The following is a 14,911-nucleotide window of genomic DNA, read 5'->3' as shown; positions in this document are numbered from 1 at the left end:
TTACTTTAAATAGCAGATATCGACCAGAGCATAAACAGTGACCATGTGATCTGACGTAATTGTCATTCACAGAAATGAATGTAGTATTTAATATGGGGTTTTCCCCGAAGGTGGCTTTATGAAAACCGGCTTAAAATGGCTGATGTTTACAAATGATGTTGATGTGCCTTCAGACATGGACAAAGATACCAAAAAAAAGAGGAACTTTGAAAATGTTGTTTCATTACATATGCAATCAATGGCAGTGGGAAAAATTTCTTAAGAAAGCATCCTGCTGATCAGTTTAATTGACCAACTGCTCTTGCATTTGGATGTTATGCAGATGTCAGCCATATGAGAGATTTCAGTACTTTCTTGGTATGTTATTTTTCTCCTGCATTTTGCTTCTTGAAAATATTCTGATGTAGAATTCGGAAAGATTTGTTCACTTGCTTTACACCTTGTAGGCTCCAGTTTTAATATTTTGCCCGAACATTAATGAATTATTGGATAACTTTCCATGGCTGTGGTTTTCTTTGTTTTTGTTCTCTCTGTGTGAATCCCTAGTGAATGCCATCAACCTTGCTATCAGTAGCAATGAATGCATTCCGAATGTTTTAAGAAGTTTTGCAAATTAAATAAATAATAAACTGGTACAAAGAAGCTAGGCAATAGAATATTTAAATGAAAATTTTGTATGGTCTCACTGCTGATAGCAAAAGCATCTTGATTTGGTCATATCTGCCCATTGTTGATCTGCAATGAAATCAGTTAACACGCTTGTGCGAAAACTACTTTGGGTAGACAAGTTCAATTTAGTGGGCATGTTTTTAAGCATATTTAGATGACCTGCATAGATTTTCATGCTACTGAAACATTACATTTTTTGAGTTCCTTTTGGTGAAAACCATTTGGCAAATTAAATCTAATCAGAATAATTGAATGCATAAATAAATGACCTAATCGATTGCTTTTCTTGCCAATGAGCAATTTTTCCATTCTTTTAATAAATTTGTAACTTTTTCTTAGTTTGTTTTGGTTTCAGTGGGAGAATATATGTTTTACAAGCACAACTCTTGTTTCTACTGAATGCTTAACGTTCCATGTTTTTTACATTTGTACAGCATTGTTTTCAAACTCAACTCTTCATTTCTACTTCTTGCTCAAGGTTCCTTTGTGGTTTACATTTGGTTGTACAGCAATGTCGGCCCAAAAATATGAAGTGGCAGTAAAAGCTTTCAACAGATGCGTTTCTCTCGACTATGATGTAAGTCTCTTGGCGAGAATGTAAGTTTCTAGACTGATATAAGAATGTAAGTTTCTAGACAGATATAAGAATGTAAGTTTCTAGACTGATATAAGAATGTAAGTTTCTAGACTGATATAAGAATGTAAGTTTCTAGACTGATATAAGAATGTAAGTTTCTAGACTGATATAAGAATGTAAGTTTCTAGACTGATATAAGAATGTAAGTTTCTAGACTGATATAAGAATGTACGTTTCTAGACTGATATAAGAATGTAAGTTTCTAGACTGATATAAGAATGTAAGTTTCTAGACTGATATAAGAATGTAAGTTTCTAGACTGATATAAGAATGTAAGTTTCTAGACTGATATAAGAATGTAAGTTTCTAGACAGATATAAGAATGTAAGTTTCTAGACTGATATAAGACTAAGTTTCTAGACTGATATAAGAATGTAAGTTTCTAGACTGATATAAGAATGTAACTTTCTAGACAGATATAAGAATGTAAGTTTCTAGACTGATATAAGACTGTAAGTTTCTAGACTGATATAAGAATGTAAGTTTCTAGACTGATATAAGAATGTAAGTTTCTAGACTGATATAAGAATGTAAGTTTCTAGACAGATATAAGAATGTAAGTTTCTAGACAGATATAAGAATGTAAGTTTCTAGACTGATATAATAAGACTGTAAGTTTCTAGACTGATATAAGAATGTAAGTTTCTAGACAGATATAAGAATGTAAGTTTCTAGACAGATATAAGAATGTAAGTTTCTAGACTGATATAAGAATGTAAGTTTCTAGACAGATATAAGAATGTAAGTTTCTAGACTGATATAAGAATGTAACTTTCTAGACAGATATAAGAATGTAAGTTTCTAGACAGATATAAGAATGTAAGTTTCTAGACTGATACAAGAATGTAAGTTTCTAGACAGATGTAAGAATGTAAGTTTCTAGACAGATATAAGAATGTAAGTTTCTAGACTGATATAAGAATGTAAGTTTCTAGACTGATATAAGAATGTAACTTTCTAGACAGATATAAGAATGTAAGTTTCTAGACTGATATAAGAATGTAACTTTCTAGACAGATATAAGAATGTAAGTTTCTAGACTGATTTAAGACTAAGTTTCTAGACTGATATAAGAATGTAAGTTTCTAGACTGATATAAGAATGTACGTTTCTAGACTGATATAAGAATGTAAGTTTCTAGACAGATATAAGAATGTAAGTTTCTAGACTGATATAAGAATGTAAGTTTCTAGACTGATATAAGAATGTAAGTTTCTAGACAGATATAAGAATGTAAGTTTCTAGACTGATATAAGAATGTAAGTTTCTAGACTGATATAAGAATGTAAGTTTCTAGACAGATGTAAGAATGTAAGTTTCTAGACTGATATAAGAATGTAAGTTTCTAGACAGATATAAGAATGTAAGTTTCTAGACTGATATAAGAATGTAACTTTCTAGACTGATATAAGAATGTAAGTTTCTAGACTGATATAAGAATGTAAGTTTCTAGACTGATATAAGAATGTAAGTTTCTAGACAGATATAAGAATGTAAGTTTCTAGACAGATATAAGAATGTAAGTTTCTAGACTGATATAAGAACGTAACTTTCTAGACAGATATAAGAATGTAAGTTTCTAGACTGATATAAGAATGTAAGTTTCTAGACTGATATAAGAATGTAAGTTTCTAGACAGATATAAGAATGGAAGTTTCTAGACTGATATAAGAACATTTACAGCTAGTAGAACTTTATTTTCAAATCCATAATTCAGGATCTCTGTGTTGAATCATTGTATTCATTTGAGTCATTATTTATTGAAACCAAGGATAATGTTCTCATTTATAATGACCAAGTAAATCTTGATCTATGATTAATGTAAAAACCCTACATTATCAATGGATAGTTATATGAACATTGTCATAGAAAAGTTATTTGAATAGATTAGTAAGTACAGAGATGAATGGTTTTTTTTGTCATCTGATATATCTTGCTTTATGTAATGGAAACTTTATAGTCATTGTTTTGAACTTCAAAAGATATGTATTCCTTAATTACTCTGCAAACATAAATATGTTTAAATATATATTTAGGTGAGAGAAAAGAAATTGTTAGGAATATGGAAGTTTTCTTTAGATATAACACATTTCTGTATTTCCCAGGGTATTTCTTTACAATAAAAATCAAAATACAATCAGATGAAAAACTAATTATTTTCAGATATACATGGCCTCAAGGTTATGTCAACTTTCTCATGCTCAAAACTTTAACTTAACCCAAAATTCTGAGTTTTGATTAGCTTGCATAGCATAACTGACTTATTGAAATAAAGAATTTTGATTGCCTAGCATAATATCACTGACTTAATAAACTAGAGAATTTTTCATTGACTCTGAGGTTGAATATGAAACTGTTTTCCTAACTTGGAGGTGGGGGATAGTTACCTGGTGGTAATACTAATTTCATGTATGATTATAATGTGCATAATTTGTTTCAGAACTTTGAGGCTTGGAACAATTTGGCATCTGCTTATGTCAAGTTAAAAGACAAGTAAGTGTGATTAAATCTACAAAATGATGTAGAGAATAGGTAAACATACATCGCATTGTAAATACATGTAGCTTGGATATATCTTCGTATGAAATTCATTGTTACACACTGACTTTATTTTGTTGAATATGCCACCATTCATATACTTTTTAACATTTCATAAACATAAATGGTAAATAAGATTGAATAAATTTACACAGTGCCTTTGGGAATATGTTTGAAAAAACTCAACACAGCATTTAGCCATGTAATAAACAAAGCTGATGTAAATATGAGTCTTCTTGGTTGAAAGTTCAGTGATACACAGGCTAATATGATCACAGTGAATATGCTATGTTAATGTACCGTTCTGTCATAATTTGCTTAAGGTATATATAGTATCCACATTAGAACATCATTAACTTCCATCTGGGTATCATTCTACCACATCTATGACAATTTTTTTAAAGTGAAAATTTTGGTTACTCCTCCCCCATTTCTTATCAGCAAGATCTTAGGAATTTAACATTTGGTTTTCCCTCCCCTTTTTAATCAGCAATATGTTATGAATTGAACGTTTGGAGCAGCAGGGGGGGCGAATCGGACATTTTGTCCAATCGTTATTTTGCTTAATTATTACTTTCTGCACTCAACGATCTAGTGTCGTCAGCGCCTGGTAAAAAAAAAACGACGTCGTCGTTGGGGGATCGTCCAAACGTCATTTGGTTTAATTAACACCTTCTGCGCGTCGATCCCCAGCGTCGTCAGCGTCCGGTAAGCACGTCGACGACCGCGTCGATGTCATTGCCCCCCCTGCTGCTTACAATGAAAATCTTTATGATCTTACAAACAGAGTGATCACTAACTCCTCCTCTTGTAGATCAATTAGGTTATTTGACTGATCGGTAATTCTAAAATTAATTCTCGTTAAAAACCGATCATGGCATCGCATATAGACCGGATTAATCGGACTCTCAACGATTAAAAATCCCGGAGGGGCTGTTGGTGAAAACGAATAAAGGATATATCCCTGTTGAGCCTGATTTGATTGCTTGGTATCTACCTGGTAACTTCCTTCGATAGCATCACACACTAGATTAATCGCTATCACCGATGCAATATTTACGTTGTATGGAGCAATATGCCTACCATCATCTCCGTTATCGTGTCTGAGGATAGTTGATGGGGGGGTGTCCGCGGGTGGATTCTTAGGCCATCCTAGTATGGTTCTTATTGAACTGTTATAAATATCAACCATATACCCCGGTGTGCTTATTTCAATCGTCGACGATAACGTCGGTTCATGAACCGTAATAGCGATTTTTGATTCCTTTCCTGTGATCGATTTTATCCTGCGTTGAAATTCTTTATTGATTTGCTCTATTTGGTATGACCCAGTTGGTATTGTAACCTCCTCCCAGTTTGGGGTTCCATCGGGTTTATTTGTCCGTGCAAAAACCAGCGAGTTATTAGGTTGTTGTCCGTTAAATGCGTTCGCTCGAATATTAGGCCAACTGTGATATATTCGCAATTTTGCCAGCGCTATTTCCTTCACTGGAACCGGCGATGGGAAGTTCACGCTGAATTCGGGTTTCGTTGATGTTATCGATATCATACTTGTTTGTACCGGAGTGGTGTTCTCCGCGATCCGCTGCAGTAATTGAAACCCTTCGGGGTTCAGCGACATTATAATTATTCGTTGTCTTTAGTGTCTAATTTCAACAACCAGGTGGTTTCGGCTTCCAGTTGAAAATCCTCGATTTTTGACATCGCGGAGCTATACAACTGGGCCATCGTGGAGAATTCAACATCGGATACGAACAAATTATCAATCGATAACGAGATCAACCCGGATAATTTCGAGTATGCGTCGGATACTATTTGATGTTTTACTGTATACTCGTTGAGTTTTTTCTGAAAACACGATGATATCTTCCTAGTGATTGCGTTGGCGACTCCAGCAATTGTTGTCATTGCGGAGACAGCGATTGGAACAGCGATCGGGGCTATCGTGGTTACCGTGGATAAAATAACACCGGCGCCAGCTACTATGCCCGACACTGAGTACACGACCGCGTCGATGGCGGTTATTTTTCGGCGGTATTTTTTTATTTTTGCACGGTATTGTTCGGAAAGCGTTTTTAAGTTCGCGGAGAATTCTTTTGCGGTATCGAATCGATATTGATGTGACGTCGGTGATACCTCTGATTCAATTTCCTTGGTGGTCATTTTTATTTTAAAAGAGCTAGTGTTTTTAATTACTTAGATTCGCTGCAAATTCCACATACCATGTAATGTTTGCCCCGGCTAGATTTCTATCAACGGCATAAATTGTAAACTGTTCAGTTGCGTTCTTGTCTATAATTGTTGATATTGTATTGTTAAACCCGGATGAACTCGACGATAATATATTAAACTGCATCATTGAAACCAGTGTCAATCGATAAATGCCCTTAACAGTTGCGGTAATATTTACTGTATTCTGTGTAGGAGTCCAATCGAATGATCCATGCCGAATTGTGTATACTGTGTTGATGATGTTTTCATGAGGGGTTTTTATTTTTTCGAGTTGCTCTGCCATTCTCGGTAGTCTGTCTTTAATCGCTTCAACATCAGTTATAACTATTCCTACTCCCCGCCAACTCGCGTCTATATTATTCTTGTTCGCTGCAACATTAGTTTTGATTGTTTCTATTTCCCGTGTATTCTCGGTCATACTTTTTTTGTTCGCTGCAACATCAAGTTTGATTGTTCCTATTTCATATGTATGCACGTCTATACCTTTTTTGTTCGCTGCAACATCAGTTTTGATTATTCCTATTCCCCGCCAATACGCGTCTATATTTTTTTTGTTCGCTTCAATATCAGTTTTGATTGTTCCTATTTCCTGTGTATGCGCGTCTACACCCTTTTTGTTCGCTTCAATATCAGTTTTGATTGTTCCTATTTCCTGTGTATGCGTGTCCACACTCTTTTTGTTTGCTTCAATATCAGTTTTGATTGTTCCTATTTCCTGTGTATGCGCGTCCATATTATTTATGATCGTTGTAACATCAGTTTTGATTGTTTCTATTTTCCGTCCATGCGAGTCTACATTATTTATGATCGTTGCAACATTAGCGCCGATTATTTCTATTTCCCGTTCATGCGAGTCTACACCCTTTTTGTTCGTTGCAACATCAGTTTTGATTGTTTCTATTTCCTGTCTATACGCAGTGATATCATTTATAGTTATTGTAATCTCATCCGGCTTGGTATTTTTTTTACCAAGGAATTTATCAACGGCGCTATCAACCCTGTTAAAATTTTTTCGTAACGTGTAAAATTGGCCCGACAGCGTTGTAAACTCCGAAATAGTATTTTTTATTGTTGCAAGATTTGGTTCGGTTACCGTCGGGTTCCCAAAAAAACTATCGGTAGTTTTTTTCACATGCACGTTGAGTTCGATCACAAATTCATTTAACCTTATAAGACCGTCTTGGACTAATTTTATCATATCCTCTATCTCCAATATATGTTTACCCGGTTTGAGTCGTCCGTCGCTGGTATATAACGCGATAATGTCCTCGGCGGCATTACGCTGTCGTGTTAAAACATCATTCAGTGACACATTACCGGATTTCAATTTACCCTGGCGGTCTTGAAATACAACTATTTCGCCCGGGTCAACACTTGTTAGATTCAACATATCAGCGATTTCATCCTCAATTAGTTTTTTTATGTCATCGGTGGCGGGCGTTTCCGTGGACTTTTTCAGCGCCGAAACCGGTCGCCCCCAGATATCAATCATTATTATTGTAAATGTTATTCTCTAAAATCCGTTGAGCTTCTACGACCCCACTAGTGTATTCGTTTACAACCACATGAGGTGGTTTTCGCGATGATGAAATCGCCGCGAGTACGTTCAATACCTCACGGCCACATATCGGTGGGTCACTTAACTGCTGCGTTGGCAGCGTGGAATAAAAAACCCGGGCTGAACACGCCCGGGCTGAACACGCCCGGACATACCGCATGAACTCTTTCGGCGGGGCTAACCCGTATGAATCAAAATAGACGATCGCACGCGGATCAATCGCGTACGCAACCCAATGAGTTCCCGCTCCGGAGGATCCATCGAGGTTAATTATGCCGGTTTCAATATTCCTTGGTGCCGCCGGTAATTGATCCCTCATAAAAACACCTCTGAAGTTTTTTATCGCTAACGCGTTTGCGGCGTCTATTAAATCAAAATTAGACATTGGAGTCATTGACCCCCGGGTCAATAAACGGTTCCCGGTAGTCTTAGACCCTTTCCCGAGTACCATGAATACGGGGTTCCCGGTAGTCTTAGACCCTTTCCGGCCACGGGTCGTTTTTTTTTGTAGCCTTTCCCGGTTGCCTTCTTTAATGCCATTCCCGCCGCGGTACCAACGGCTCCTAACGCCGCCGCCTTAGCCACTGCTGGTGCGGCCGCGGAAATCAATGCCGGAATCGCAGCTAACAGCGGAAATATCCCACCGGTCTTTTCCATGTTTTTAATTGCTGCGGCTGAAAAATCTATTTGAACACCCTTTTTATTCTTCATCGCATCATTGAAATGTTTTATTTGACGCGCCGTCAACGATATCTTATGATTACCACCCGCCATCTGTGACGGCTTCAGCGTTATTGTGGTCCCGCATTGTTTAGCCGACTTTGATCGTAATTTCTTGACTTGACCATTAGTCAACTCTACACTGACGACACTATACGACATTTTATTGTAAACGCGTTTGTGTTTTCAATTACATGTTTTCCACTGGCGCATCAACGATTCTCATTCGTCCACCAACACCTTCTAGCAGCATTGATTTATCGCTGAGAATGACAGCAACCGCTCTATAATCGGCACCACCCGGGGTTATACGAGCTCGGAAGTGTATATCAACGACGGATTGTCTCGTTAAATCAAGATGTTCCAACGAAAAATAATAAATCGGATACAGGTTTTTAAAATCAAGTTGCGATATTTGCAAACCAGTGTCGACGTTTTGATCACGACCCATGTACGACAGCAATCGATGGTACACACGTGCGATATGGTTGTCGCCGTAATTAAGCTGTATGTCCTCGGATGGTTCCTGTTGTCCGTTTATTCTCAGCGAAACATCCCTGACTCCTAATTGATCAAATATCATATGGCTGCGTTCTTGACTGCCCAATCGTTCCCTATTCTGTAGCGCTATGAATATATGACGCGGGGCTGAAACACCCTGTTTTGACGCCAAGTGCCATGTAAACGTATCGGCGACGTTATCCTCTTTAGCATCAGTTGTTACCGCTAGCCAACTCAACAACGATTTCCCCCCCTGTTCCATAAATGCTAACAATCGTGCTTCCGTGGTAACTGATGGAGTCAGCACCGGCATCCACAATGCCATTTTAGTTAAAACGACTTTACCGGCAGCGACGCCAGCAGCATGCCATATTGCATTGTTATCATCGCCCCTTCGCGTCAGCGCGATTGTATGCTTAGCCCCATAGATAACCTTCCTGACATTTCTGCAGAATCCGAATATGTGATGGAGTGGAATCGCGCATGAAAACTTTCGGCGTGGTCCTTGCAACATTCCTACTCGTGCTGCGAATCCCATATTGTAATTATCGTTAAGACTTTTTATAATATTGAAATTAGCGCCTGGTTTTACTCTGCGGTCTGGGTTATTTGCTTCAGCCTGATCAATTGCGGTATCTTTTTCCACCAGCACGTTGATGTACTGAAGATGATCAGCGTTATTAGTGGTGTCCTTCGCAAACATCATAGATGGGCCCGCCGATCTTGTATAATCATCCGAGTATCTCGCCAACCCAATTATCGTCGTTGCAACATCAACCTCGCGTTCTATTGATTCAATTTCTCGCCCGTCAATAAGATATCTGGCGCTCTCAAATAACGCCATGATACCGTTGTTGACGAAGCCAACTCGAACACGATGGTCATCTGCGTATGGTGCATTATCGGCGGCATTTGTCACGAGTTCTCCCTCGATTTCGATAAACGCTTCACACGGCAGAAAGTATTTACTGGTATCTTGGACCTGAAGTTCAATTCGCGATCGTAGGTCAGGTTGCGCTGCATAATAAGAATAAAATTGATAATCACGGACAGAATCATCCCTGCGCACTGGGGCGTCCATATCAAACGCGGGATCAGCGGTACGCGCAAACATTCTATTATTTATCATGTTGATGTTTTCAATTGCGATTTTTTCGTCGTAGACCACTTCCCGCTATCGCGTTCACGAGCGCGTTGGTTGCCGCATCGGCGGATGGCGAAGTCGCCAACGACGGAGTCGTCGCCAACGACTCTAATTTTTCTTCCACGGCGTTATTTATTACTTTACTGACATTTGCAGGCATCACTATCGTTGATGGCATCTGTTTTCTTTTTGAAAATCTCTTGCATTTCACCAATGACATTAGTTTGTTCCGCGCGGCTGAAAGCGCCTTTCCGGCAACATCTCCAATAGCACTAATACCCTTATCACGAATAACATCAATAGCCTTCATTCCTAATTGTTTGGCTAACGGCGCTACTTTTGGAGCCATTCTTGTAAATAACCCCGCAATGGTGCTACCGAGACCATCTCCATAGTACGCGCGGTAAACAGGCAATCGCGAGTTTACCACGTAGACGAGTACTGGTTTATCGTGGTTGTAGTGTATGATCATCCTTATTAAAAACACCAGTTTTCCAATTAATCATCCACGAGCTTGTCTATGAGCGTTCGATATGCATTAATGTCCATAATACCGCCTGTAAATAACCGCTTGCAAATATCAGCGGCCTCGTTGATTATTTCCGTAGAGTTATTTCCGGCTCGTTTTCCTCCGATTAGTACTTCCAGCCGTGATATATCACTGAGAACACTATTAGGGCAGGTAACGCCGTAGGATTCTTTACCAACAGAGTATCCTTTTCCTTTTTTTGGTGTTCTACTCTTAACTCTCTCGAGGAATTCATCGTAATCGGGATCACCACGATGTGGTAATGCGTCTCTATGTTTACTCGCTAAATACACTATTCTTGCCCAGTTCTCCGTCGAGGTTATTTTTGTCTTGTAACCTTCATTGATATACTCATCTCGAATGCTCTTAGTTGATGTTGTAGCAACAAAATTAACTAATTCTTCATCGTCGTCGATGTCTCTAATTTGATCTATTGCGGACTTTTTAAGAACATTACGGGGTATATTTCCCTCTTTCTTTTTTTCTTTCGGTGTTTCTTCTTCTGGTGTTTCTTCGGGTATTTCTTCTTCTGGTTTTTTCGCAGTAGCGCCTAGTTCTTCTTCGTCGGCCATTGTAACATAAGGTTCTTGTGGTTCGGTTATAGCGAGTGGTGGTGGCCTCCGTGTTGTAGCAGCCGCTATTTTTGCAGGGAGTGTTTCTAAAGACCTTTTTGTTTGTTTTGTCTCTGCCGCTATCTTTTCAAGCGCACCAAGAACGGGTACAGTTACCGCCGTAACATCCTTAGTCGCTTTAGTTACCGGGGCAAATAACTGTTCACTTCCAACAGCAAAATCAGTTTGCATTTGTTGTCGCGTTTGAAGTTTCTCTCTCACTCTGTCTCGTAACGGTATAAACTTTCTAAGCAGTGAATAACCCAATGAATACGCTTACGTCATTGCCATACAGGTTCTCATTAATTGTATGTTGTAATCGTTTTATAAAAGAATACTCGCGGGCTAGCGTAAAACGCCCTCGCTTCGATTGTTCGTTTATAGCCTCATAATCGGATAATATTTCCTCGCTGTTGAGCCTATCAGATAATACAATTCCTTGATTTTTTAATTTTGAAATCTCAGTTAATATATTATTGATGTCTTGGGAATCCATATTCTTATAAACATCTTATTTCTAATATCAAAAATTTTAATAAAATTTAAGTTAAAATTTAAGTTTAATAAAATTATTGGGGGTCATTTTTGACCCCGTTTTTTATATGGACAATACAATGCCATAAATCTCCACTCGAGTGTTGTGGCAGATTGCAGGCATACATGGACAATACAATGCCATAAATCTCCACTCGAGTGTTGTGGCAGATTGCAGGCATGCATGGACAATACAATGCCATAAATCTCCACTCGAGTGTTGTGGCAGATTGCAGGCATACATGGACAATACAATGCCATAAATCTCCACTCAAGTGTTGTGGCAGATTGCAGGCATATACATATACTTAATTAAGGACAAACCCCTTGGGTGCCTTCGCATCCATCTGAGCCCAAGGGAACCCCAAAACATACATCTCCGGGAGGGAGGCCTAGGGTGACAAACGTCATCGTAGACCGCCCAGAAGATATGCTTGGGGGGACATCACTACATGTACTTAATTAAGGATAGATATATTTACAATGAAATGATTGATGGATGATGGGACGGCACAAGACAGCACAAACATAAAACGGCGGGGCGGAACTCTACGGCCAATTCAACCAATCAAAAGCAACCCAATTAAATTAACCCGGTTGCATGATTGTGAACAAAAGACAACCACACGCCTGGGTCAAGAGCGTGGGTTAGTTTTGATTAGTTGAATTGGCTTTCGAAAGCCCCAGGCTTATAACGAGTCATCTTATATATAAAGTGACTAATACAGCGGCGTCAGTCACAAGGTGTGTGTTAATTTGAATTCCCTTGAATCGTTAAACCATTAAATACTTATTAATGGTGTTTCACGGCATTTAAATGAAACCAAATACTCAAATAAAACACTAAAAAAAAGAATACAGCTGTTAGATAACAGCGTGTATTTCATTAGTTTTCATCGTAAAATGATTAATTAATCGCAACATTAATTGGACTTCAAGGGACGTAACTCTTGTCATGCGACGCTATCACAAAACGAGTTATCTCCCTTTGATGTTATATATAAAAATCGAATTCTGTGACCCGTCTTTTTTGAGATCGCTGTTTTAGTTATATTCTCCGCAACATCTCGAACTGATTTACTACAAATATCGAAGTATTTACCAGCCGCATTCATAGAGCGAAATATTTTTTCTTCGTGCGTTATTGTATCAAACGATTTGACACTTTTTGCTTTTTTTGCGTGCTTCCCTGTTTTACCTTTTTTGTTATTCTGACTTGGTGTAACAGCTCTTAGATTACACAGTCTGTTATTTTGAGGACATCCATCAATGTGATCAATAACGAGACCGTCGTTGATCAGTCCGTTAAACGTTTCATATACCACCCTGTGAACAAGATAGATTTTTTTCCCGGCACCAAATATCAAATATCCGTGATTATTTACGGTACCAACCGGCTTCTTCAGTCTACAATTTCTAACAACGCCGTCGCGAGATGCCTCGTAATTAACAAACACAGGGTGAGGTCTGAACTCTTGGTCCATTTGTATAATAATACTACTTGTCTAATTCATTATTTGGTTTAATTATAAACCTTGCAACATAGTCTTGGGGGGTTTTGATGACGAAGTCCTAGGTGGGGTCAATGACGGCATTTTTTATTCGTTTATCATAATAACGTTTTAGTTCCCTGTATCGCTTTCCGCCACAATTGATACACAACTGCGATTTTCCTCTTACACCAACGTGGCAAACCAAGCACGGGAGGGGGCCAAGAGAACCATTACGAACGCTTTGTAAATGATACCCGCAGAATTCACCTCTACATGATTTATTGCACGGGGTTATCGACCCAATCATCAACCATTTGCATTTATTCATTATACTATATTCTTTCATTTAAATACTTGTTTTAATTATATGGATGAGTTCGAGAGATTAGCAGCAATTAAGCCCTGGAAAAATATTAGGTTTAATCTCGATAGAGTCCTCAAGGACGCACCAAAAGCGTTAATAAACGATAGAACCCTGTTGAATAAAATACGCGATTGTATTAATGAATTCAAGCGTGATGGTGCATCTCATAGTTGGTCAACATTTCGAATTGATGGTGTTGTTGATGCAACCATGAACGACAACCGCGCAGCAATGATAATATCACAACTTGACGGTAAAAGGTATTTCTTCAGAGTAAAATTCATTGTCCGGGTGGAATCAGGTAATTGGATCATACGTGATAAATTTGAACCAGTTCTCAGCGACAAGAAAACAGTCATTGTCAGCCGCGACTCCAAGCCAGGATTGTTAACCGGAATTGACAGACCATACTATGAACGAGCGTATCCTGAAACAGCAGTTGTTTATGGAATATACCCGTTAAATAAGAAACCTGATATCGGAAAACTGAAACCGATGAAACAGTCAACGGGGATAAATTGTGTAGCAGAACGAGTAATAGAGCATTTTACAAATGCGTGTCGAGGAAACAAATTGACTGATTTACGACGTAGTAAAATAAACCAATGGGAGAAGACAGTGCGCGAGCGAGGAGCAACCATCAGCGACATAGCGAAATTAGAAACATCGCTGAGATTTCCAATAACCGTTACAACGATAACCGGTGAAGTATTATACGAATCAAAATATAAATCAAAGGGAACCCCAATCAAAATTATTGATCATAACGAACACGCGTGGACGCCCGCGGTCACAATATTTCCACGGGATAGAACAGTAAAGTATATACCCGAAGAATTCCTGGGAGAACAATTCTCCAAGGATGGTTTTCTCGCAGAGAGGAAACTATTTGATGCTATTGCCTGCTTGTGTAAAAACGACCCTGTATCAGTGTGGTTACTTCGCAGCGCTGAAAACGATGCGGATACCTTTGATCAGTTTGTAAGACCAAACGGTGAATTATATCGCACTGAAGCATTTCACAACAGGATGAAAAAAACCGCCATAGAATTTGAGGAGCATGATGAACAACTGCTAACAAATTGTTTTACGATTCCATCGGTTGTAGCTCATGTTGCAGCAAGGAAAAATGCGTGGAGACCAACGCGCAGGGAATTTCTACCGGATGTACAATCCAGTTGTTTGGAATACTATCACGGTGGACTATGGAACACTGAATACAACCGCGACGCTATGATCTCGGTTGATATGGTTGCCTGTTATCCAGCGAGTTTTCTCGGGTATGGATCCGCCGCTGAGTATTTCAAACGATTTGGACACCCCAGACATGAAATGACTCGTGTTGCTATTAATGGACCACTGCCTGATTTTGATTTAACCG

The 14,911-nt window shown here is 38.6% G+C and overlaps 1 protein-coding gene across 2 annotated transcripts in view; it reads left to right on the top strand.

Annotated features, from left to right (window-relative positions):
* LOC149805351 (tetratricopeptide repeat protein 27-like) overlaps nt 1-14,911 on the top strand; it is a 121,540-nt gene that overhangs the window by 64,860 nt on the left and 41,769 nt on the right. For both annotated transcript variants that reach the window (XM_089949529.1, XM_089949538.1), the window contains exons 16-17: nt 1,148-1,246; nt 3,747-3,799. In XM_089949529.1, coding sequence (XP_089805655.1) covers nt 1,148-1,246; nt 3,747-3,799 — 152 coding nt within the window. The remainder of the gene's footprint in view (nt 1-1,147; nt 1,247-3,746; nt 3,800-14,911) is intronic.

Source organism: Sinohyriopsis cumingii, chromosome 2 (assembly GCF_028554795.1).
Source record: "Sinohyriopsis cumingii isolate HCF-2022 chromosome 2, ASM2855479v2, whole genome shotgun sequence".
NCBI classification, from domain to species: domain Eukaryota; kingdom Metazoa; phylum Mollusca; class Bivalvia; order Unionida; family Unionidae; genus Sinohyriopsis; species Sinohyriopsis cumingii.
The sequence above is the reverse complement of the archived record's forward strand: the minus strand, read 5'-3'. Positions and strand labels throughout refer to the sequence as shown.